General features: G+C 43.8%; 1 protein-coding gene across 4 annotated transcripts in view; it reads left to right on the top strand.

Annotated features, from left to right (window-relative positions):
- NDUFAF6 (NADH:ubiquinone oxidoreductase complex assembly factor 6) overlaps positions 1-24,666 on the top strand; it is a 129,262-nt gene that overhangs the window by 74,054 nt on the left and 30,542 nt on the right. For all 4 annotated transcript variants that reach the window (XM_068234879.1, XM_068234881.1, XM_068234882.1 and 1 more), the window contains one exon: positions 9,264-9,397. In XM_068234879.1, coding sequence (XP_068090980.1) covers positions 9,264-9,397 — 134 coding nt within the window. The remainder of the gene's footprint in view (positions 1-9,263; positions 9,398-24,666) is intronic.

Raw genomic sequence — 24,666 nt, forward strand, 5'->3', positions numbered from 1 at the left:
AGAGGGAGATACTGGTTGCTTGGCAGTTGGAAAGAGACGTTATTTCCCACATTGCAACAAGATTCACAGACAGGAAACTGTCAGGACCTAGATCCTGACATCACACTGTGGGAGGGATTTTCACCACAATATCAGCCATACAGAGCCCCCTGATGATCTCTTCGAGAAAAGGTAAATATTTTCATGGGAAAGGGGTTATCAGCTACTGACTGGGATGGAGTTCAATCCTCTTTAAAGAAAGCCCGAGGTGGGCTCATAAAATAAAAAATTATGGATACCTGATCCAGGGGGCTGAACGAACCAGGTAGCCACAAAAACCGCCTTTCTCAGCTGCTCCTGTGGGCCACACTGGCCCACTTTCTCCTTTGTGACCTCTGGGTCACGACGCTAGAATGAGAGATTCATTCTCTCATTCACAGTGTGCAGAGACATGGGGGGAGTGGCAGGGGGTGGGACCAGTGAGAGGGAGCTGCCCAATGGCAGCTCTGGAAACCCTGCAGGAGCGGCGGTGTGGGGACATAGGCAGAGAACATGCCTCTGTGTCCCATCTGCCCCCCATGGATCCGCCTCGGGTTCTCTTTAAATACCAGACAGTAGTTAGTGAATCATCTGTGAGTGAAGTCATTGTGGCATTTTTTTTCCATGTTTTATAGAAACTTTAGTACAATGCTGACCCTGAAAGTCCATTCAAGCCATTTATCTGCAGCTTTGTGTGCAGTGTGTGTAAGTGGCGATGTAATGTGGTGATGTTGAAAGCGGCAGCTCACACATGCCTATCGCCGCTCCCTGACTGCATTCTGATGTGAGCCTTGTTCATTTTCGGTTTGAACAGCCCTTGTGTTTTTCAGGGTCCTTTTTTTTTCTTTCTTTTATTCAAGCTGATTTTTCTTTTGTTACGGACACACAGTTTAAACACATTTCTGTGTACATTTAAAAACACAAATAATGGTTTGGACAGCAGGGGGCATGATGAGGTCATACCCATTATATGCCTCGTTCTGTGTGCTGCAGAATCCATTATAGTGCATCTCTTTGTAGCTTGTTCCATTACAGCTCTCATAGTTATAATGCACCAGTTCAGTTATAGTAAGAGTTACAGTTCCTCTTATTATAGATCCCCCAATTATGTTGCCCTTTGTTACAGAGCCCTCTATATCAAATTCAAAATGAGCATATATTTTTCCTGAAACAACTTCAGAATGCAATGTATTGTCTTTGTGTTGTTTTATTTAAGTACAGAGTTTAAATGATTTGTAAATTTTGGTGTCTGGCTTTTGATCCTATTTTACATTCTGCCCTTAGGGCTCTTTCATATCTGAGCCCGTCTTCTGCGGTTTAACGCAAAGTTAATACTTAACCAAGGTAAAATTTAAAGTCCATAGACTTTCATTTTACCTTTCACACCGACGCTGTGTTTTGGTGCGTTGCGGTTCGACACACCCGGAAGCTTTTAATCGTCGGGAGCCGGCGTTTTCCTGTCGTGTGAATTAATAACTATCGCCGCTGATTGCGTCGCACCGCAACAACCCCACGACACGCTGTAGGCATATAAGGCGTGCAGGAGAACGGCTCATGCACGCGTTGTAGATGTGAAAGAACCCTAAAGGTAGCCATACACTGGTCGATTTGCCATCAGATTCGACCAACAGATAGATCCCTCTCTGATCGAATCTGATCAGAGAGGGATCGTATGGCTACCTTTACTGCAAACAGATTGTGAACCGATTTCAGCCTGAAACCGTTCACAATCTGTTGTGGTGGTGCTGCTGCTGCCGCCGCTCCCCCCACCTGCATGCCCGCATACATTACCTGCTCCGCCGGTGTGACTGCCCCCGGTCACCGCTGCTCCGTCTCCGCTCTGGTCTCCAGGTCCGGCATGCTTTACTTCTTCCTGTCCGGCAGGAAGTTTAAACAGTAGACCGCCCTCTACTGTTTAAACTTCCTGCTGGGCAGGAGGAACTGAAGTATGCCGTAGACCATAGCGGAGACGGAGCAGCGGTGACCGGGGGCAGTCGCGCCGGCGGAGCAGGTAATGTATTGCCGCTCTATTGCGTCGGTCGTCGGGCACTCGAACGCCGCTAGCGATGCGCTCCCTACCCGCGGGCGATCGACGGTAATTTTCCGCACGGAGCGATCGACGGGATCGAACGAAATGGATCGAAATTCGGCGTGTAGCGCGAACAATTGGCAGTAGATTCGATCCCAGTGATCAAATCTGCTGTCGAAACGGCTGCAAATCAGGCCAGTGTATGGCCATCTTTACTGTTTTGGAAGCTGTGATGTAGCAGACTGAAAGATGAATAGCGGATTTAGGTGTAAAATGGAATTTACATTGTTAGCACAGGCATTAGAAGTTGTAATAGATCATGGACAAAAAAATACTTTAACCACTTCACCTCTGAGGGCCCGTTTCCACTATCGCGAATTCGCATGTGCATCCCGCATACAAATTCGCATGGGCAATACAAGTGAATGGGACTGTTTCCACTTGTCAGGATTTCTGAGCATTCTTCTGTGCAGAAAAAATATGCACGGCAGAGCCATCAGAATTCGCATACTGCTATGCAAATCGCATACAATGTATTTAATAGGGAATTCGCATGCGGTTTTGGTATGCGAATTTTCATGCAAATTCGCATACGATTTCACATAGAAACAATGAAAAAGCACACAGGCACTGCCATGGTTAAATTTGCATACATAGTCATCAATGCGAAATCGTATGCGAATTTGCATGAAAATTCGCATACAACCGCATGCGAAATTCGCTTCCGCATGCAAATTTTTTCTGCAGCGATTCCCACCACACAAGTGGAAAGGGGTTTTCACCTTAAAGAGACTGAAAGATAAGCCAACATTAAGATTCTTTACTTACCCGGGGCTTCCACCAGCCTCATAAGCACGGATGCGTCCCTCACCGTCCTCCCGTTGTTCTCGGTTCGTACGCAGTCAGCCCCGGTAACTCTGTCGGCTTAAGCCTGGGTCTTCTGCGCATGCGCAGACCTCCTTCGCATGCGCAGAACACCCCGGCTGATGTCACTGAGCCAGTTACCGGGGCTGATTGCTGCTAAACGGAGGACAGCAAGGGACACATTCGTGCTCATGGGGCTGGAGGAAGCCCCAGGTATGTAAAAAATATTTGTTGTCTCATCCTCTGAGTCTCAGAGCAATTTTTACATTTCAGTGCTGTGTCCATTCATTCGCCCATAACATTATCGATACTTATCACACTGAAATAATCTATACAATTTTTTTTTTTACACAAATTAAGCTTTCTTTGCATGGTATTTTTTTTGCTAAGAATTATTTTATTTTGTATGTATTTTAATGGCAATAAGAAAAAAAATTACAAAAATCATTATTTCTCAGTTTTCAACTAATATAGTTTTAAAATAAAACATGCTACTGTAATTAAAGCCCATACTATTTATTTGTCCCGATTGTTACTGGTGGATACAAACAGGGACGCATATCTACGCCCCTGGGAGCTCAAGGGAGATTTTCAGGGATGTATATACTCAGAGTAAAGGCTCATACACACATCAGACTATAGTCTTTGGAAAATAAAAGATCACAGACCAATCTTACCACCCTTCATGTAGTATGAGAGCCATGCCTTCACAGTCTATTCTATGGAGCTGATCTCCCCATCAGACAGAAATCTTTGCAAGATGCTGCACACACAGATGCTGTACAGACACAAAAGATCAGTATCTGCAAAAGATCTGTTCCTGCCAAAAATCCATTCCTGCAAATTGCAATGATAGTCTATGAGATCTGCAGATCATCATACACACATGATTTAACTGACATTCATCTGCAGATCAGATCCACCAGGATGGATTTTCAGATCTGCAGATGATTGTCTGATCTGCAGATGAATGTCAGTTAAATCATGTGTGTATGATGATCTGCAGATCTCATAGACTATCATTGCAATTTGCAGGAATGGATTTTTGGCAGGAACAGATCTTTTGCAGATACTGATCTTTTGTGTCTGTACAGCATCTGTGTGTGCAGCATCTTGCAAAGATTTCTGTCTGATGGGGAGTTCAGCTCCATAGAATAGACTGTGTAGGTGTGGCTCTTATACTACATGGAAGGGGGGTAAGATTGGTCTGTGATCTTTCATTTTCTAAAGACTATAGTCTGATGTGTGTATGAGCCTTCACTTTAACCCAGGATTAAACTTCATCCCAATCAGTAGCTGATATCCCCTTTCCCATGAGAAATCTTTACCTTTTCTCAAACAGATCATCTGTGTGGCTGATACTGTGGTGAAACCCCTCCCACAGTGTGATGTCATGACCATGGTCCTGACAGTTTGCTGTCTGTGAACCCCATTTGCATTGTGGGAAGTAACGGTTTTTTCCAACTGCCAAGCAATATCTTCCTCTGTGCATTTAACTCTCAGTAATGAACATTCCGTACAGATCACCTGGCAAGACTAAAGATGTCGCCACCAGTGATACATTTTAGAATGTAAATCAGGGAGCGGAAAGATTTTACGATAGGTAAACCTTGACTAAATAATCTATAAAAGAATACTGTTAAATAATCAGTTTTGATCATTGTTCGTTTTTTTTTTTTTAATGTAATTTTTGATCATTGTTCTTTTAACTACAGTTCCTCTTTAAAGGACCTGTGTCGCGAAAATTATTTTCTCCTATGCTGCTGTCACTTACAGTAAATAGTAGAAATCTGACATTACCGACAGATTTTGGACTAGCCCATCTTCTCATTAGGGTTCTCAGGGTTTTCTTTATTCTTAAAAGCACTTATTGAATGGCAGTTGCTCCGACCAACTGTCAAAGAAGTGTTCGTCGAGCAAGGAGACTGGCCAGCATCTTTGTATAAATCTTTTTCAGGGAGTGTCTTTATTAATAATAAAGGCCATGCTGAGAATCCCCTATGGAGAGATGGACTAGTTCACAACCTGTTGGTAATGTCAGATTTCTACTACCTACTGTAAGTGAGAGCAACCTAGGAGAAAACGAATTTATGGCTCATTTTACTCTGGAAGAAAAGTACTTCTTATTTTCATGTGTTTTAAATTTTAAGATTTTCGCGACAGTTCCTCTTTAAGTGCACCTGAGGCAAACCTAATATATGAAAACAGATACTTGCCTAAGAAGAGGGAGGCCTCTGGATCCAGCAGAGGCTTCCCACATCCTCCTGGCCCCCACCATTGCTGCAAAAGGACCCCTGAAAGAAATCCATCAAGTGCTTTGTGCATGAAGAGGATCGCAGTCACAATATTCAGGAGGGGTCAGGGCAACTGCGGTGGTCTCCAAGAGGACACAGGAAGCCTCTGAGGCTGATCTTTGCTACAAAATACAGATTTTGTTGGTTAGCCACACCTCTCCTGATAAGCAGAGCTCTGTGAACTGGCAGGGAACGATCGCGCATGCATGCACGCATTCCCTGCTAAACTGCAGCTCCAGGACTTGACGCCAATCGGCGTTAGGCGGTCCTAGGGCTGCCGCCGTGGCCACGCCCATCGGCGTGACGCGGTCGTTAGGTAGTTAACAGAACATTTCTGAGTAATAGATTTGGCCAAAGTGTAGCTTTAAAATGTAATTTCCATGGACAAAATTAAATATACAATCTCATATCTTTATATTTTTTGCTTTATTATTCCTTCCTTCCTTTTATACATAAAGAACCAATTTGTTATGCAGTGCTGTGCAAAAATGACAAACCTTTATAAGTAACAAGCATAAACTATGATACAGCTAATCCAGCTTTACTTTGTATACGTACTAGATTAAACTCAGCAGAGGCAGTCATTATCCAGCATCTGCCTCTGCTGAGAATCCAGCGTCCGAGCACCAAACCACCCCACCCCTGCAGCCTGGCCAGCATTCTCCTTGATGGATACATTTGGCCAAGTGCTGGATGAGGATGTTGTTCTTTCTTCTCCCACTGAGTGAAGCTCCTCGTGCACCACTAAGTCGGCCTTCTTCCCTACATAGCAACAAAATGTATCGCTAACCTGGAGTCTAGCGATGTGTCTGTGCAGTAGCAGTGTTTATTTTAAAACTATGGTGGATAGAATTGGAGAAATTGTGTATTTTTTCCCATTTATCCCTTTAAAATGAACAGAAAGTAAATGAATTACTAAAAACAGATATTACCCCCCAAAAGCCTAGCTTGTGGCGAAAAAAAAAAGGTATAGATCATTTTGGTGTGATAAGTAGTGATCAAGTTATAGGCAAATGAACAAGAGGAGGTGAAAATTGCTCTGGTCTTTAAAGGGAACCGGAGACGAAGCACCCTCATGTATTTTACCCTATATATCGGTGGGAATATTAGAGAAAACACCTACCCTGCTTTCTGTTTCATTCTTCACTGCACAGCTTCTTTCTTATCAGCCCTGATAAAATCCCCAACTGAGCATTCAGTCTGGCTTTGCTCAGGAATCTTTATAGCTGAGTCTGTGTTTTCTGGTGTCTTTTCAAGCCCAAGCCTGCCCTCTGCTGGCTCTGCTCAGGAGTCATTATAGCTGAGTCATTATAGCAAATGCAGACTGAAGTGCTCAGTCTGGGATTTTATCAGTTCCAATAAGAAGCAAGCTGTGCAGTGCAGAATGAAACAGAAAGCATGGTAGGTGTTTTCTCTAATGTTCCCACTGATATACAGTATATGGTAACATACATGAGGGTGCTTCGTCTCTGGTTCTCTTTAAGGGTAAAAAACCCTTATTGGTGAGCTGTAGGTGGGAAGGGTGAATGGACACCCTAAAATGAAAAAGCATAGAGACAACGGGAGCCCCAATAGTGTAATACGTCACAAAAGAGTCAAATATAGTGTAAAGAAAGTGGATATTTGCAAAAGGAGGTTGCAAACGGGGCAGTGCTACATTGTGTGCTCAGTTCTAGGCTACAAGCACACTCTGGCACTTTAATTGGCCTGAGGAAGTGGGCACAGACCCACGCAACGTGTTGCCAGTACACAATAGAATTCATTTGGTACAGTATACTCTTGTTATAATAAACTCTGGTATAGTAAGCATTTGGGTATAGTAAACTACCTCTCCAGGTCATAGCCAATCTCCATTATAAGTCTATGGGAGCAACGCCTGTATAGTAAACTCTGATATAATAATACTCCTGTTATAGTAAACCTGTTTTTTGGCCCCTACGTGATGCTGACTCTGGATATAAGTAAACAGTGGGCAGTGCATGCGTCATGTCAGTGTGAATCCCATGGACAGCTGCTCTCTTCAGGTTGGTTGCAGGTGAGTTGATGCCTAATGACAATTGTAAGACAAGAATGGCACCGGTACTGGATATACATACTGTACAAATAAGCAGCCTGGGGAAAATGAGGAATAATGCAAACATAAGCAAAACAGAATGCAGAAATACCACTTCCACTTTGCAATCACTGATAAAAGTGCCGTTGCAGTCCTCCGATTGTACACACTCCTGGGTATCTCTTCTCTTGTTAGCGATGACGCTCCTGGTAGCGTGTGGAGCGCAGTACAGGTTACTTTCACTTGTAGTGCAGATCAGAGTGGGACTACTCGCTGCAAAACTAAGGAGAGTGGAGAGGAGAGTGCGAAAAGCCACTCGCATTACAGATGCAAGTGGCTTATCATGATTGGCTGCATTTTGAACAGAGGCTTCATGATTGGCACAAGTATAAGCAGAAAGTTTTGCAGGACATGTGCTGCAAGTCTCGCCCGCAGATAGATCGGAGCCACGCACAGGAAGCAAGTGGCTGCCTTTATTCAGTGACGGCAGCAATTTTTAAGGAGCCCTGGATACTGTACCAGCAATTTGTCCAGCCTGGTTATGCATCCCTAAGGTAAACTTAGCCTTGTAGTCCAGCAAATGTGCAAATGCTTGTTCTGTACCTCCAATGGGAGGGCAGAGTTGCTCCTTTGCAGCAGAAAATGTACCAGGGCATGCTGGGCCATTTCTAGGACAATTTCTGATATAGTAAACTTTTTTCCCCTGGTCCCTTGGAGTTTACTATAACGAGATTATACTGTACTAATCTACCTAAACTGGTTTAAAAAACGGGCTCTAGGTAGTGATACCGCCGCCACATGTTTGTGCACACGCGCACACCTGCCCGCCCTGCTCCCTGGCCCGTCATCCTGTCCCAACGGTTGACTGTACTGCGCACATGTGCAGTACAAAAAACCACAGAGACCGGGAAAGAGGATGACACAGGGACAGCTAGGTTTTATTATAGAAGATATGAATTTGTCTTCTTTGAGGTAAGCCATCTCATCTCTTTTTCTCAATTCATTGTTTTTAACTTTTAACCGTTTTAATATACCCTGGGTGCCTCTTCTACTCCCTCTGCCTTAGTGGTGAAGTGGTTAATAGTGTTACACTTTACACTGAAGCTTAATTCTAAGAATACACAATGACATTTGTCTGCAGATATACTGTCCAATAGATTTTCCGATTGTTTTTCTGATCAATTTCCATTCACTTCTATGAGAAATCGATCAGAAAAACGATTAAAAATCAGATTGGACCTGTTGAAAATTATCTATCAAACCATCTATCTGCCAAAAAATCTCATGGTGTATTCCCAGCATAACAATCCCATGCTGCAGTGTGTAGAGCTCTTCTAACCGCTAATTACAGTGGATAAAGGTGAGTAAATAAAACAGAAAAGGTTTTTTTTTTTTTTTTTTTCCAGGATTGTGCGACTGTAAACAAAGGAAAGAAAGTTGGCCTCGTTGTAAGTTGTTTTAGTTTTTTTAATGAATTCATTAATTGCAATGGAGGTTCCCAAACCTGATGTATTCTATGCTGGTAGGACTTGTGATTGTTACACAGATGACATTACTTTGTGATAATTAGCAGGTAGGAAAACTATGGGCAATAAAGAGTAGGAAAACAAGTTATATTATGTTACACGATGATTCCACTTAAAGTGAAATACTCAAAATGAATGTGTTGGCTACAGAAGTACTAGGGGCACTGATATCCTATTCACCTTGATGCAAGGCACTGTGCATTGACCTGAGGAGGCGTGCTAGTACCCGTGAAACGCGTTGTCCATTTTGTGATTTGAATAAATACTTTTCCAGAGCTGCTATTTTTTTTCTTCCAGGAGAGGTAAGAGATTACCTCTAATTCTTATTTTAACTATAAGAAGTTTATATTTAAATATTTTAATTAAGTTTATATATATTTCTACATCTCTATCCTTGTAGCTGCACAAGTGCTTTTTTTCAACCCACCTTTTGTTACACAAATTGCTTTTGTTTTGAGACTCTCCCCCCTCCTCTGCAGATGTTCGAGACGTTCATGCGGACCACGCCGCCAGTCACATCGGAAAGGCGCAGGGTATCATCACATGTCTGAGAGCTGTTCCATTTCATAGCAGCTGCAGAAAAGTCTTCCTGCCAGTCGACATCTGCGTTCTGGTAAGTGTTCAAATCCATTCAGTAAAGTTTTGCGCGTTTGATGTGTAGGTTGAACGTATTGTTGGAAGCGCCATCTAAAATTATTATGACTCATCTTGAAATGCCAGTGGAAATGAGCCTTTATTTTAAACCACAATGTATTATCCAACTCATTATGTTCAGCAAGATTTCCACCCAACAGGTTGTTGCCGTAACGGAACAGTGCATCATATGTTTTCCTCAATCATTTGTTCCCGTTCTCAAGTGGTTGCCATGGAGACATACTAGGATTTAATTTAAAAAAAGGCTTACACACCACAATCATTTGTGAATGGCTTTAAGAACGACACTTGTGTTAATTCTGTCACACACTGGATGTCACAATCTTCCACTAGGCCAGGAGTGGAGACTAATTGGTTAGCTCTTGCTCTGTCACGATATTAAACTGGTAGTATAAGAGAGCCGCCAACAAGTATAACCTGTATACAAATTGTAAAAAGGAGTAAGTGGTATACTTAACTCCTAGTAGATGAACCAAGCAGTCCATTTCAAAAATACTTTTTATTTAAAGAGGAACTCCAGTGAAAATAATGTAATAAATATTGCTTAATTTTACATTAATTATGTATAAATGATTTAGTCAGTGTTTGCCCATCGTAAAATGTTTCCTCTTCCTGATTTACATTCTGGCATTTAACACATGATGGCATGTTTACTGCTGGCAGGTGATGTCAGTGGAAGGAGATGCTGCTTGCTTTTTTGGCAGTTGGAAAGAGGTGTAAACAGCTGTTATTTCCCACAATGCAACAAGGATCCCACAGTATGATGTCAGAACCATGGTCCTGACATAACACTGTAGGAGGGGTTTCACCACAATATCTGCCGTACAGAGCCCCCCTGATGATCCATTTGGGAAAAGGAAAAGATTTCCCATGGGAAAGAGGGTATCAGCTACTGAAGGGGATGAAGTTCAATTCTTGGTTACGGTTTCTCTTTAACACTTTTTTAAACTCCAAAATGTGACGCAATTCGTTGGACGCAGCCCACTTCCTCAGGATAAAAAGGGGAGTATCTGGGAGGCCCAAAATAAGCACACTAAAGATCCTAACAAGCGAGCTAAAAAGTCATTTTACATGAATAGAATAAAATAGATTTTCTCTCTTTGTATATATGCTACTATCAATGGTACAGCGTCAAGCTGCCTACCTTAAAACAACCACTACTGGACAAAAATATTATTCAATTCTAGATCAACAATACATTACAACTGTACAAGATATATGCAGTAAAATTAAATATAAGCGTGCCACCCACCTGAACATTTTTGTTATGTTGCATGGATGTCCCTACAGGCTCCCACGATCAGAGGTGCACGACCCATGCAGATGCAGAGATGTGCCTGCACTGTGTATGTATACTGTTTGAGTTCATGCCGGCATGGATTCGTTTATTTCATTTTGCTTTCATTTTATATTTATTTTACTACAGTATATTGTATAATTATAGTGTATTGTTGATGGTGTATTGTATTTAGTGTATTGTTGATCTAGAATTGAATAATGTGTTTTTTGTCTAGTAGTGGTTGTTTTAAGGTAGGCAGCTTGATGCGGCACCATTGACAGCAGCATATATACAAAGAGAAAAACTATTTTATTAATGCAAAAATGTTTTAGTTCTCTTGTTAGGATATTTAGTGTGTTTATTTTGGGCCTCCCAGACACTCCCTTTTTTTACCTGAGTAAGCGGGTTGCTTTAGGCGAAATGCGTTGCATTTTGGAGTGTTAAAGTCATTTTTGAAATTGACTGCTTGGGTCATCTACTAGGAGGTAAGTTTATTACTTAATCCTCATTACAATTTTCATACATTTCAGAATTGGTGCCTCTGTTATACTTCCAGTTTCTTGCTAACTGACCACCTTTGGCGGAGGGGTGTTACCCCTTTTCTCACTACAGAGAGCGACATCCTGACCTGAGTGGGGTCAGATTCAATCTCCCCACCTGCCTTTACAGTGGTTACCTTGGATGTAACCCTTACTTGTGAGTATACCACTAGTTGATATTTCATTTACTCTCCGATATACTATGTTGGGCTTTTGGTTGTCTTCTCATTTTTTTTCTACAAGCTTCTGTCACAACATTAGCTACCCTGCTCTTATACTAACCATTGGGATTTATCAAAGTGTTATCTTTTCAGTTAGGTGGAAATTAAAGTTCCTTGTTATCCACCTTTGTGACCAGCAATTAAAGGGCATTCATCACACCTTCGGGGAATAGTAACTGAACTGAAAACGAAAACATAATTAGTTTCAGCAAAAGGGAGAAAAGCGGGGCACCACTTCTTCAATAAAAACCCTTTATTTTCCAGTTGGGTATCAGCAGGTACAAAAAAGCAGTGGAGGTGTCAAGTGCATGACAGCTGTTTCGCTGATTACACCAGCTTCTTCAGAGGCAGAATATACACAGAGTATATTCTGCCTCTGAAGAAGCTGGTGTAACCAGCGAAACAGCTGTCAGGCACTTGACACCCCCACTGCTTTTTTGTACCTGCTGATGCTCAGCTGGAAAATAAAGGGTTTTTGATGAAGAAGTGGTGCCCCACTTTTCTCCTTTTTGCTGAAACTGACAAACTTGTGGATGAGCAGGCTCCTTGCCCTGGTTCCGGTTGATCCGCCCTGCTGCATTTGGTGCCAGGTACTGTTTTCTCTTTCCACATATTATAGAAAACATAATTAGAGGGGAACTTCCAGGAAAATTATTAGTAGTTTCAGAGATGTAATCACTGGAAGTATTGTACATATTTCAGCTTTTTTGCTTGGTCCCTCACGTCTCAGTTCTTTCAGTTAAAGAAGGACTCCACCCAGTGCCATTCAAAGACATGAGTGAAGATGAGCATGGGTATGAAGTGGATCAGTTCAATTGGTCGCAGGTTTCAGAAGGCATCTCAAAGACTAATCATTGTTGTCTTCAGGCACCACCATAGTCCACAGTGGCTATGGAGCACTGGGTGCTTGAGTTGGATGCCAGGAACCAAACGGCTAGGCCATGAAAACGGTCGGCTAACACGCTGTGATTCGGCTAAATTAACAGAGTTCCAGATATTTTGCAGGAAGTAGCGGCGAATGGCGCAGAGAGCTTTGCTATCACAAGCGGAGCTCCAGATATCAGAACCTATAGATAGAAGTAGGAGGGTTAATGTGAAGGGATAGGTAAGGAGTAGGATAGAAGTTATAGCCATCACCAGGCACAACCATAGACCACAGTGGCTATGGAGCACTGGATGCCGGAAACCAAGCGGCTAGACCATGAAAAGCGGTCGCCTAACACTCTGGGATTCAGCTAAATTAGCCGGAGCTCCAGATATCAGAACCTATAGATAGAAGTAGGAGGGTTAATGTGAAGGGATAGGTAAGGAGTAGGATAGAAGTTATAGCCGTCACCAGGCACAACCATAGACCACAGTGGCTATGGAGCACTGGATGCCGGAAACCAAGCGGCTAGACCATGAAAAGCGGTCGCCTAACACTCTGGGATTCAGCTAAATTAGCCGAGTTCCAGGTATCGGCAGGAAGTAGTGGTAAATGGCACCAAGCTCCAGATATCAGTACCTATAGACAGAGGTAGGAGGGTTAATGTAAAGGGGTAGGTTAGGAGTAGGATAGGAGTTATAGTTACGGATAAGAGGTTAGTATGTGGCATAAATGGGCGAAGCATGTGTTTTTGGCGCATGGCCACCTGTTGTGGCTATCCATAGACCACAATAGATGTTTCGGCTATGGGGTGCCTGTCACAACATCCCTGTCCCCTTGTATAACCTCTCACAAATTGCACACAGATTGGATCGGGGAAAACTCTGGAGTATCCAGAAGCTTCCCTCAACAAGGGTAAGTATCAAACTTTTTGGGTTTTTCTCTTTTTTTGGCTTCAGGTTTTATTTCAAGAGAAACATTAACCAAGGACTGAACTTCATCCCAATCAGTAGCTGATGCCCCATTTCCCATGAGAAATCTTTACCTTTTCTCGAATAGCTCATCAGGGGGGTATGGCTGATAATATAATTAAACCCCTCCGACAGTGTGATGTCTTGACCAAGGTCCTGAAAGTTTGCTGTCTGTGAACCTAGTTGCATCGTAGGAAATAACTGCTTATTCCAACCGACAAGCAAGCAGTATCTCGCTCTGTGCATAGAACTCTCAGTAGCAAACATTCCATACAGATCACCTGGCAGAACTAAAAATGTAAAAATGTCACCCCCAGTGATACATTTCAGAATGTAAATCAGGGTTAGGAAAGATTTTACAACATGCAAAACTGGCTATATAATAGTTATAAACTATAGTTATTTTGGTTGAAAAAAGACATACGTCCATCGAGTTCAACCAGAGAACAAAGTACAACACCAGCCTGCTCCCTCACATATCCCTGTTGATCCAGAGGAAGGCGAAAAACCCTTACAAGGGATGGTCCAATTAGACCCAAAAGGGAAAAAATTCCTTCCCGACTCCAGATGGCAATCAGATAAAATCCCTGGATCAACGTCATTGGGCATTACCTAGTAATTGTAGCCATGGATGTCTTTCAACGCAAGGAAAGCATCTAAGCCCCCTTTAAATGCAGGTATAGAATTTGCCATAACTACTTCCTGTGGCAATTTATTCCACATCTTAATAACTCTTACTGTAAAGAACCCTTTCCTAAATAAATGGCTAAAGCGTTTTTCCTCCATGCGCAGATCATGTCCTCTAGTCCTTTGAGAAGGCCTAGGGACATAGAGACAAAGCTCATCCGCCAAGCTATTATATTGCCCTCTGATGTATTTATACATGTCAATTAGATCCCCTCTAAGGCGTCTTTTCTCTAGACCACATGTGTCAAACTCTGGCCCGCAGCACCATAAAACTTGGCCCGCCAGTGCTTTTATAATTAACATTGATTTTGGCCCATGACCATGCTCCCGGCTCTGCCCCCTCCCGCCCGTCATCTTTTCTTGCCTTTTTGTGTGGTCGGGAGGCTTGCACTGCCTTCCCTCTTTTACTAGTGATAGAGCGTGGCTACACTCTCACTCCCTTGCTCCGCCCCTGGATGCGTCTGACTCTGGAGGATGGGCTCTCTTCCTCCTTGGCCGCCGCTCCTTTACCTCCTGGAGTCGGCGGCCCGTCCTGCACTGAAGTCCGCTTCCCTGACCCTCTTCGCCGCCGGGCATGCAGCATAGGAATCAGCTGTGACGGGAAGACAGCAGAGTAGCTCCGTTATAATAGGTGTGTATACTGAAGTATACGCAACGTTATCTGGGGAGCCGCTCTTCTGTCTTAGCGTCACTGCTAATGCCTGTGCTGCATGCCGCGCCACCAGGCATGCAGCGAGAGGGAGCGGACTGCAATGCAGGATGGGCCGCTGACTCCAGGAGGTAAAGGAACTGTGGCTGTGGAAGGAGGTGGAGGCTAAGGCTGGCTACTTACTTAGCTAATACTTAATAGAGTACTCGGGGGATTTGTATAGGATACGTGTTCCCTGAACAGGGTTAGGCCCCTAGCGCACTAAAACATAACTTTTATTAGTTCTATTAAAATCAGGTATATCAAAGGTACAGCATTTATAAAACATAAACAGCTGCGTTGGTGTTTGACACTAATGTGTCACATATGTATCATATCACTGGGATGGATCACTTTCAGGTAGATAAAGATTGTACATCTATGTGCATGTGTCATGGAGAGGAAAAGGCTCTCCTCTCCAGCACCTATGCACAGCTAGTACATGCACAAATAGGACCTGCTGATCACACCCTCTTGCACCAAACACAGGTATAATGGACAGTAGGGGATCACACCATGCAAACAGTGTACAAAATTACAAATAACTCGACATGTTTCGGCTAAACGCCTTCGTCCGGAGTGAATACATATATACAGTGCTGTGCATCAAACATATACAGTGCCCCTGCCCCACATAACTGTCAGCATATATAGCCCCTATCAGAGCTGAATGCCGCCCTTAACTCACAGTCTTATATACTGAGCATTTCCTCTCTCCCCTGGGCGTCGCCCAGCAGGGTGTGTCCTACCTGTCCATCATGTAGTATATCTCATTCATTATCCAGGGTTCTCCTATCTCCCCATAGTTCCTCCATATCCCCCCTATTATCTGTGCATATGGCTGCATGTTAAAGCAATCTGATCAGCGCATTTGTCACCTATAAATCATGATCAGGCGTGCATAACTGTTAGACATTCGCCCCGATTTTTTCCTCGGGAGTCCCTCTTTTTGCTCTGTCTCATGCACCTTCATCTGCGCATATGGCTGCATGCTAAAGCGGCCTCAGCGGCCCATTTGTCCCCTATAAATCATGATCAGGCGTGCATAACTGTTAGATATTTGCCACGATTTTTACCTCGGGAGTCCCTCTTTTTGCTCTGTCTCATGCAACCTTATCTGCGCATATGGCTGTGTGCTACAGCGGCCTGGTCGGTGCATTTGTCACCTATAAATCGTGATCAGGCATGCATAACTGTTAGGTATTCGCCCCAATTCTTTCCTCGGGAGTCCCTCTTTTTGCTCTGTCTCATGCGGCCTTATCTGCGCATATGGCTGTATGCTAAAGCGGCCTGATCGGTGCATTTGTCACTTATAGATCATGATCAGGCATGCATAACTGTAGGCCTGATCATGATTTATAGGTGACAAATGCGCTGATCAGATTGCTTTAACATGCAGCCATATGCACAGATAATAGGGGGGATATGGAGGAACTATGGGGAGATAGGAGAACCCTGGATAATGAATGAGATATACTACATGATGGACAGGTAGGACACACCCTGCTGGGCGACGCCCAGGGGAGAGAGGAAATGCTCAGTATATAAGACTGTGAGTTAAGGGCGGCATTCAGCTCTGATAGGGGCTATATATGCTGACAGTTATGTGGGGCAGGGGCACTGTATATGTTTGATGCACAGCACTGTATATATGTATTCACTCCGGACGAAGGCGTTTAGCCGAAACATGTCGAGTTATTTGTAATTTTGTACACTGTTTGCATGGTGTGATCCCCTACTGTCCATTATACCTGTGTTTGGTGCAAGAGGGTGTGATCAGCAGGTCCTATTTGTGCATGTACTAGCTGTGCATAGGTGCTGGAGAGGAGAGCCTTTTCCTCTCCATGACACATGCACATAGATGTACAATCTTTATCTACCTGAAAGTGATCCATCCCAGTGATATGATACATATGTGACACATTAGTGTCAAACACCAACGCAGCTGTTTATGTTTTATAAATGCTGTACCTTTGATATACCTGATTTTAATAGAACTAATAAAAGTTATGTTTTAGTGCGCTAGGGGCCTAACCCTGTTCAGGGAACACGTATCCTACTTACTTAGCTAACCTATACTGGGCATCTACCACCTATACTGGGCATTTACCTACCTAACCTATACTGGGCATTTACCTAGCTAACCTATACTGGGCATTTACCTAGCTAAGCTGTACTGGGCATTTACCTAGCTAACCCATACTGGGCATTTACCTAGCTAAGCTGTACTGGGCATTTACCTAGCTAACGTACTGGGCATTTACCTAGCTAACCTATACTAGGCATTTACCTAGCTAACCTGTACTGGGCACCTACCTAGCTAACCTATACTGGGGGAATTTACCTAGCTATCCTATACTGGGAGCATTTACCTAGCTATCCTATACTGGGCACCTACCTAGCTATCCTATACTGGGCACCTACCTAGCTAACCTACTCCACGACTCCGACTCCACGACTCCGACTCCACAGCCCTGTAACCTATACTGAGTGTACCTATGCCTGACTAACCTATACTGGAGGCACCTACCAAGCTAACCTATACTGGGTGCACCTATGCCTTGCTACCTATACTGGGGGCACCTATACCTGACTACCTACCTACCTATACTAAGGTTTTTTTTCCCCCCACCGTGGCTATAGCATGCAGTGCAAATTGTTAGGTGCTGTGCGATCATTCCAAATGGGGGGGAGGGGGGGTTAAATATGACTGTTGGCCCTCGACCTTGTCTACGTTTTTCATTTCAGCCCTCCATCTATTGAGTTTGACACCCCTGCACTAGACTAAATAAACCCAGTTTATCTAACCTTTCTTGGTAAGCGAGACCTTCCATCCCAAGTATCAATTTTGTAGCTCGTCTCTGCACCTGCTCTAAAACTGCAATATCTTTTCTGTAATGTGGTGCCCAGAACTGAATTCCATATTCCAGATGTGGCCTTACTGGAGAGTTAAACAGGGGCAATATTATGTTAACATCTCATGTTTTTTTTTCCCTTTTAATGCATCCCAAAATTTTGTTAGCTTTAGCTGCAGCGGCTTGGCATTGAGTACGATTATTTAACTTGTTGTCGATGAGTACTCCTAAGTCCTTCTCCAAGTTTGATGTCCCCAACTGTATCCCATTTATTTTGTATGGTGCTAGACCATTGGTACGACCAAAATGCATGACTTTACATTTTTCAACATTGAATTTCATCTGCCATTTATGTGCCCATATAGCCATCCTATCCAGATCCTGTTGCAATATGTCCCTATCTTTTTGAGAGTTGATGAATCTGCACAATTTTGTATCATCTGCAAAAATAGCAACATTGCTCACTACTGCATCTACTAGGTCATTAATAAATACATTGAAGAGCACTGGACCCAGTACAGACCCCTGTGGGACCCCACTGCTAACAGTCACCCATTTTGAGTATGATCCATTGACCAATAGTAGAAGCAGTAGAGTGTTAGCCATCAGTAAAAGCAAGGAGTTTTTAATCAGGATGATACCATTTATTGGCTAACTTAGAGATGAAAAAACAGTGAGCTTTCGGCTTATAAAAAGCCTTCGTCGGGCTGGTTCCTGACAAAAACTGAAAAACACAGCTTATATACAATGACATACAGAGGAGAAACATTCTTTAGCAGACATAAATGTAATTAGATGCCTTAACTGTTACTCAGGAGGCTTTCCCAGGCATCCTGGCTAAATTGATAAGATCAACAGTTCCCTAAGTTCCCGAAGTTCAACATAACATAAAGTAGACTCTGGTGATGGGGAGACATCGTAAATTCCGATAAATGGTATCATCCTGATTCAAACCTCCATCCATTGACCACAACTCTTTGTTTTCTGTCCATTAGCCAGTTCCCTATCCATGCACACAGACTCTTCCCCAGTCCTTGCATCCTCAACTTTTGCACCAGACTTCTGTGGGGAACAGTGTCGAAGGCCTTTGCAAAGTCCAAGTATATCACATCTACAGCATTCCCAATATCCATATTAGCATTCACTACCTCATAAAAGCTGAGCATGTTAGTCAAACAGGACCTGTCTTTAGTAAACCCATGTTGATGCTGAGAAATAAGATTATTTTCTACTATGAAGTCATGTATAGTATCTCTTAGTAACCCCTCAAATAGTTTGCATACAACTGATGTTAAGCCTTACAGGTCTATAATTTCCTGAATCTGATTTTTTTGCACTTTTTTGCCTACAAATGAATGTTGTAAACAATAAGCAATTTTATTCATAATGTTATTTTCACTACAGTTCCTCTTTAAAGGTAGAACCTGACATTGCCTCAGCTTGAATTTCAGGTTCAACAGCATAAAATGTTGGTTCGCTTGCTGACTGGTATAGGTAGGGTAGGGACCAAATGTTAATATATCCGTATTGTAGACTCACTTTAAAGCTTATTGCTGTTATTTTGCTACATGCTTCTACATTTGCCTTTCGTTCTGCTGAATATTTTGCTCATAAATAAACATGACTGAACTTCAACCGTGACATATTTCGCATTTAAATAAATTAAAGTGAAATTAAATTGTCAGTCATTCTGATGTGTCCTCAAATGTTTGAGGTATATCAGAAGTACAGCTCTGGAACGGCAGTAATAATGTTTTATGTGCAGAATTGTGCACCCAGCCTGTCTTGTAAAAGTCATAGTAGCTTTCACCATTCTTATAATTATTATTTAGTATTTATCTAGAGCTGACATCTTCCGTAGCGCTGTGCAGAGTATATAGTCTTGTCACTAACTGTCCCTCAGAGGGGCTCACAATCTAATCCCTACCAGAGTCCTATGTCTATGTATGTATCGTGTAGTGTATGTATCGTAGTCTAGGGACAATAGGGGGAAACGGATTAACGTATTTGTATGTTTTTGGGATGTGGGAGGAAACTGGAGTTCCCAGAGGAAACCCACGCAGACACGGGGAGAACATACATATGTATCATGTAGTTTGTGTATCGTAGTCTAGGGACAATAGGGGGAAACCGATTAACCTATTTGTACGTTTTTGGGATGTGGGAGGGAACCTGAGTGCTTGGAGGAAACTTACACAGACACGGGGAAAACATACAAACTCCATGCACATAATATCTTGGCTGGGATTTGTACCAGGGGGCTCAGCGCTGCAAGGTGAAAGCGCTAACCACTACACCACCGTGCTGTCCACAATGTGGTAGCTTATCTCTCCTATAGGGAATCTCTCCTACAGAAAGTAGCGTCAGCACTAGAGAAAGGAGCATCCACGGTAGAACGCCGGAAGGTATGTGTTCCTGCCCGCCCCCTGCACAGACACTGATTGATGCTGGAGGGGAGCGCAGAGGTGAGAGCCCGAGGTGGGGGGGACCATCCCCCCTCCCCGCCGATATGTGCCCATGGCTTTTCCCTCATGCTACAACCCCTCCAGCCCCCCAAAACGGCCCTGAGCGGGCCCCAGGGCTGAAGCCCCTATTGTTACGCCTCTGAAGGCGAGGGAAAGAAGTTCAGTTTAACATTCCTGTGGCTTCTTCCAGCACCCGCAGTCTATCAGGTCCCTCACTGTGATTCCAGAGAGGGAACTGCTAGGCTGCTATGATCACCTGATTTGCTATAATCATTCTCTTCCCCACCTCCCACCTTTGTCTGGTGAGAGGGACATCCTTAAAGAGGAACTGTCGCGAAAATCTTAAAATTTAGAGCACATACAAATAAGAAGTACATTTCTCCCCGAGTAAAATGAGCCATAAATTACATCTATCCAATGTTGCTGTCAAAGGGACTCCGAGCTCTACTTAAAAAGTAAAAGAGTACTCACCGGGAGCTTTCTTTAGTCCAGCGCTGGTCGGGAGGTCCCACGACGGCGTCCTGGCTCCTCTCCTAGGCCCCGCTCCAGAATGGCTGGACGGCGGCAGCGTATGACGCGGCTGATGTCACACGCCGACCGCCTCGCGTCATCACGGCTTTAATCGCGCATGCGCCGTACTGCCACGCCGGCCGGCGTGATGACGCGAGGCGGCCGGCGTGTGACGTCATACGCGGAAGAAGGAGCCCGACACTCAGCCGAGTGTTGCCCGGGCTGCCGCCGTCCAGCCATTCCGGAGCGGGGCCTAGGAGAGGAGCCAGGACGCCGTCGTGAGACCTCCCGACCAGCGCTGGACCAAAGAAAGCCCCCGGTGAGTACTATTTTACTTTTTAAGTAGAGCTCGGAGTCCCTTTACAGTAAGTAGTAGAAATCTGACATTACCGACAGATTTTGGACTAGCCCATCTCCTCATGGGGGGTTCTCAGGGTTTTCTTTATTTTGAAAAGCACTTAGTGAATGGCAGTTGCTCCGTCCAAATGCCAAAATATAGTGTGCAGCAAGCAGGAAGGCTGGCCAGCATCTTTGTATTAATCATTTTCAGGAAATGTCTGTATAGAGAATAAAGGCCATGCTGAGAATCCCCTATGAAGAGATAGACTAGCCCAAAATCTGTCGGTAATGTCAGACTACCTACAGTAAGTGACAGCAACTTAGGAGGAAAGTATTTTATGGCTCATTTTACTTGAGGAAAAATGTACTTTTTATTTGTATGTGTTTTAAATTTAAAGATTTTCGTTACAGTTCCTCTTTAAGACACGCCCCTGCCACATAGCTGATCATCCCCCGCCACACCCCTATTCACACATACCATAAAGAATTCATAAAGATGTCATTTTTTAATTCCAACCAACACTGGGATTTTACTATCATTTGCAAATACGAAATGTAACACTTTAAAGGGCAACTGTAGTGAGAGGTACATGGAAGCTGCCATATTTTTTTTTTCTTTTAATTAAACAGTACCAGTTGCCTGGCAGCCCTGCTGATCTATTTGGCTGCAGTAGTGTTTGAAACCAGAAACAGGTATGCAGCTAATCTTGTCAGATCTGGCAATAATGTCAAACACCTGATATGCTGCATGCTTGTTCAGGGTCTATGGCTAAAAGTATTAGAGGCAGAGGATCTGCAGGACAGCCAGGCAACTGGTATTGCTTAAAAGAAATAAATATGGCAGCCTCCATATACCTCTCACTTCAGTTGTCCTTTAAGGTATGGTAATAAAGTTTAGAGTCAATTCTTTGTAAAACTGCTTCTTTTTAGTGAACAGAGCTGCCCTCAGCACCAAACCCCACCAACATCGAAGCAGCAGGTGGCTCACTCCCCGTGCCCTGTGTCTACAAACATTCCATACAGATCACCTGGCAGAACTAAAGATGTCACCACCAGTGATACATTTCAGAATGTAGATCAGGGAGAGAAAAGGTTTTATAATGGGCAAACACTGACTAAATAATCTATAAATGGATATTGTACACAATAAGCAATTTATTCATTATGTTACTTTCACTACAGTTCAATTACTCTTTACAATTGGCTATAGAATTTTTGCCTGACCACGTAGAAAGTAATGGCTCCCATTCCTGTGAGTGGAGGAACACTTTAAGTTCTTCAAGTTCCCACCAGTCCTCCTCCCCTCTGAGGTCTATGACGATCTTTCATCGCCATGGTGAAAGCGTAGATATGGATGTGAAGATGGAAAGCCATGCTGATGCTCTTATTATTTGTGATTAGAAAGAGGACTGGAATGAGCGGTATGCTCTGTGGAGAGCTTTGCTCTGCCGAATATCATTTCATCAGCACACAGATGTCGGCAATCAAGCTGCAAATCTGGGGATTCATTTCCGCTGCCTTGTCTGTATGTTTTATTCGATGCCTCAGCGATCTGTCATTTATAGTACCTGAAGTACAGGTCAGTCAGTGCACTGGGAGCGGGTCCGCACTGCTTTGTTATATGCTCAGCTGAAGCTATCTGGATTTGCAGCATTATTAATCTAGTTGCACTTCAAACTGTACAGCTTCATTTTTCTTCTTTCATTTTTTTTCAGATTAGGAAGAAGTGAGAACGTCCCTCATATTGTTGTAGTTAGAAAGGAATTGAATTGGAGGATGTATATTGGCCCCGATCCCTTCTTGTTAACGCGTGTGCTCTATCTTAGGGTGCCCATACATTACTTGATTTGGGGCATCAATATCCCGCAGATTTGATCATAATGATTGAATCCGGTAGAGATCAGTGCTGCTAAGTGGCTGTCTGATCGTCGTTTCAGCTGATTTCTGGTTGAAATTAATTGGAACCTATTGATCCAGCATGCTTGAAGGATAGCCGTGTTCAATTACTCAACAACCGATTGCCAATCCATCCCAACCGCCCCCCCCCCCCCCCAAGCCGGTCTCTTCCCCCTCCCCTATGTAATGTATAGGGATGATCGGAAAGAGCAAATTCCGTTCCGCCGGAATTCGCGGATTCCACCAGCGCTAAATTCCGTCGCTGTGAAAATTCCGCCGGAGTTTTGCGGAATTCCGGATTCCGGCGGAAAAATTAAAATAATCGCAAATGGAACCTTATTTATGCTAAATGGTAGCCCATAGAACCTACTGAATGTTCCCGTAGGGCCCGTCCACACTACACGCGTTTCCAGCCGCGTTTTGGAAACGCGTGCGGGTGGCCCGACACGCACGACATCAGACAGTGCATAGAGTGCACTGTCTGATGTTCACACTGCATGCTTTCCGGACCTGTGCGGTCCGGGAACGCATGCTGCACGCAGATTTAGCAAAAACGTGTGGCTGTCCCATTCACTTTTCATTGATGGGATTAGCCATGCAACGCATACAAACGCGGATGGCGTGCGTTCGTATGCGTTGCGTTCCACATGCGTGGCCATCCGCGTTTGTAATGTGAACCGGCCCTTAGTCCTTTTTTTTTCCTTCCTCACTCCTCCCTTCCTCCCTCCTCCCGGAGGGAGGAGGGTCTTGTCTTCCAGGGAATTGTAGGATTTCAAATGCGGTGGACTGGAAGTCGTGTAAGACTCGTGTGTGTTAAAATGCCCGCTCCAGGTTTTACAAGTTGCACATGCATGGAAGCGTATTTCAGCAATCCGCGCTCGTCATCGCTTCGGCCACAGGAAGCGAGCGTCACTTCCTGCTTGGCCGTCTGCCAGAAACGGATTACCGCGTACTAACGTGGTAATCCCCCGAAGGCTTGCTTTTGGCGCTGCGGTGCAGTCCCTGGGCCACCAATCCGCAGTGTGAAACCGACATTAAGCTTTTGGCCAGATAATCTCTGCATTTTGTAGCTGTGGCTTCTGTTACGTTTTTCCTTGTTGTCGGTGACATGCCCTTTCTTTGTTTCAATCAGTATTTATTGGATTTCTAAAATCTTGTAACAATGAAACAATGCTGACACAAATAGCTGTCAAATGTGAACATGGGAGCTCATTAGAGAGAAAGCTGAAGGTCGCTAAGGCTCATGGCGTTCCATTTTACGCACAATCGTTTTCCAAGACCTGTGAAGTTACTCCAGAGCAGGGGTTATTTTTATTTATCTATAGCCTCCTTGATTAGTTAATGTCATATAACTCACTAGTACAATTTTAGAGAAAAGCTGTAGCTAGCCGCTTAGACTCCGCACCCTGGGAGAGCTCAAGCCTTCCACTGGTGTTAGGATCAACCCCTCACCTGTCCATAACAGGCCACTTCCTGCATGACAGAATGTCTGCACTATAGGCAGCAATGTTCTCAGACGGATTCAAACTGCGACTTCCCCTCTCTGAACGGTAATGCTGGGAACACACAATACAATTTCCCGTACGATCGATGGGAATTGGGCGATTATTTACGACATGTGTGATCTTTTTCCGATCCAGAAAGGAATGGATTTTTGCATAGTTATCATTGGAAAAATCAATTCCTCTGGATCGTGAGCTGTTTGGACAAGTACACACGGTACAACTTCCCGTCCAACCACCCGTCAATCGGACGGGAAATTGCATCATGTGTTCCCAGCATTGGGATGATGCAATTTCCAGGCATTCGAAGTAGCCACACCCACAGAGACTGAAAACTCTTGCTTAATTCATGCAGCGGCCGAGATCAGTCTCTGACTCATCAGTCGACGGGGATTCCAGTGCTTGAACACG

Source organism: Hyperolius riggenbachi, chromosome 5, assembly GCF_040937935.1.
Source record: "Hyperolius riggenbachi isolate aHypRig1 chromosome 5, aHypRig1.pri, whole genome shotgun sequence".
Classification (NCBI taxonomy): Eukaryota; Metazoa; Chordata; class Amphibia; order Anura; family Hyperoliidae; genus Hyperolius; species Hyperolius riggenbachi.